The sequence below is a fragment of the Helobdella robusta genome (genome assembly GCF_000326865.2).
Source record: "Helobdella robusta unplaced genomic scaffold HELROscaffold_312, whole genome shotgun sequence".
Lineage (NCBI taxonomy): Eukaryota > Metazoa > Annelida > Clitellata > Rhynchobdellida > Glossiphoniidae > Helobdella > Helobdella robusta.
The window spans coordinates 1-1,902 of NW_008704552.1; the positions used below are offsets into that span (position 1 = coordinate 1).

At 37.0% G+C, this 1,902-nt stretch overlaps 1 protein-coding gene across 1 annotated transcript in view; it reads right to left on the minus strand.

Annotated features, from left to right (window-relative positions):
- Positions 1 to 258: 258 nt before the first annotated feature.
- HELRODRAFT_184327 (hypothetical protein) overlaps positions 259 to 1,902 on the minus strand; it is a gene marked incomplete at both ends in the record, with an annotated part of 5,419 nt that continues 3,775 nt past the window's right edge. Inside the window, 2 exons of the mRNA XM_009022451.1 lie at positions 259 to 391; positions 589 to 785. Coding sequence (XP_009020699.1) covers positions 259 to 391; positions 589 to 785 — 330 coding nt within the window. The remainder of the gene's footprint in view (positions 392 to 588; positions 786 to 1,902) is intronic.

Sequence of the window (1,902 nt, forward strand, 5' to 3'; positions counted from 1 at the left end):
AGTGGGTATATATATATTTCCTTCAATATCATAGTTATTCAGCAATGAGAATGTTGATGAGTACAATATTAATGGTAATAATAATAATAATAATAATACAAATAATAATAATAATAATAATGATAATAATAATAATAATTATAGCAACAACTAAATAATTATAACAATCAAATTGACATCATCAATGATTACATTAACGTATATTTCCAGTTTGAATTTTCCAATTTGACCTACTTTGAATTTATAAATTTGACCTACTTTGAAAGAGCTTCACTGATTGGTTGGAGGCATGTACTGGGTTCCTGACGACCAATAGGAACGTTTCAAATGATTCCACTTTGATTTTGCGGAAGAAGAGTGTCGTCTTCAAGTGGCCATCGTGCGTCCATGCCTTTGTGAGGATGACGATGATGATGACGATGATGATGATGATGAAGATGACGACGACGATGATGATGACGATGACAATGATGATGACGATGATGATGATGAAGACGATATTGAATATTTGACTTTAGCATTGCAAATAGTAGCAAAAACTACCTATCGAAAAAAGATAATTAACTTTAAAAAAAAAATCAAACCAACCCTTTTTATGACCCAATTATCATCGTGACCTTTGGCGCCATTGGTTTCTTTCAAGGACACCATGTTGCCGCTCATTGGCTGGTATTTAAACCAGACGATTTCTATTGGCTGGGGCCTGGAGATGACGTGGCAGGTGACGTTTACCATTCGCTCGCCGTAAGTGACGTACACGTTCGGGCAGATTATTTTTGGCGGGTCTGAATGATGATGATGATGATGACGACGATGATGATGACGATGATGATGATGACGATGATGATGATGACGATGATGGTGGTGAAGATGATGATGATGATGATGATGATGATGATGATGAAGACGATGATGATGGCGATGATGATGATGGCGATGACTACTACTACTACTACTATTACTACTACTACTACTACTACAACTACTACTACTACTACTACAACTACTACTACTACTACTACACTACTACTACTACTACTACTACTACTGCTACTACTACACTACTACTACTACTACTACTACTACTACTACTACTACACTACTACTACTACTACTGCTACTACTACTACTACCACTACTACTACGGTTATAATTGCTGGAAGAAATTATGATGGAGACAGCATTAGTGGAGTTATTAGCAAACAAACATTGTTAAGCTGAAAACAAATGCTCGATTAAAAATGATGATGATGACGATGATGATGACGATGATAATGATGATGATGTGAAACCGGAAGATAGCGCGGTGATGATAGTGATAATGATAATGATGGCGTTGATGATAATGATGGTGATAGTCGAAGTGCGGTTGATTTATGCAGTGCTTTCCCGGTCATTCATTTAATTAACGCCTATATTTTCATCTTCTCATTACTAAGCTGTGTTGATCATTGCTACTACCACTACTACTACTACTACTACTACTACTACTACTACTACTACTACTACTACTACTACTACTACTACTACTACTACTACTACCACTACTACTACCACTACTACTACTGCTGCTGCTACTACTACTACTATTATCTTATCACTTGAGCAGCATCAATATCATCTGTTCAAAAAAAAACCATTGATAAGACAAACAACAGCAACAACAACAACTACAACAACAACAAAAACATTAGCAACAACAACAACAACACTGGGAACAGCAAACAACACCCAGTAAACTAACAATTGACGACGAAACTGACGCTCTGAGTTATGCTCTCTGCCCCTCGCGCGTTACAAACGCACGTCAGTCTTGCGTCATCGTCAACATACGTCATAATGATGTCACTGATGACAATCGTTGTCGACGCTAGGATGACGTTTAAGCACTTATTGTTGTTG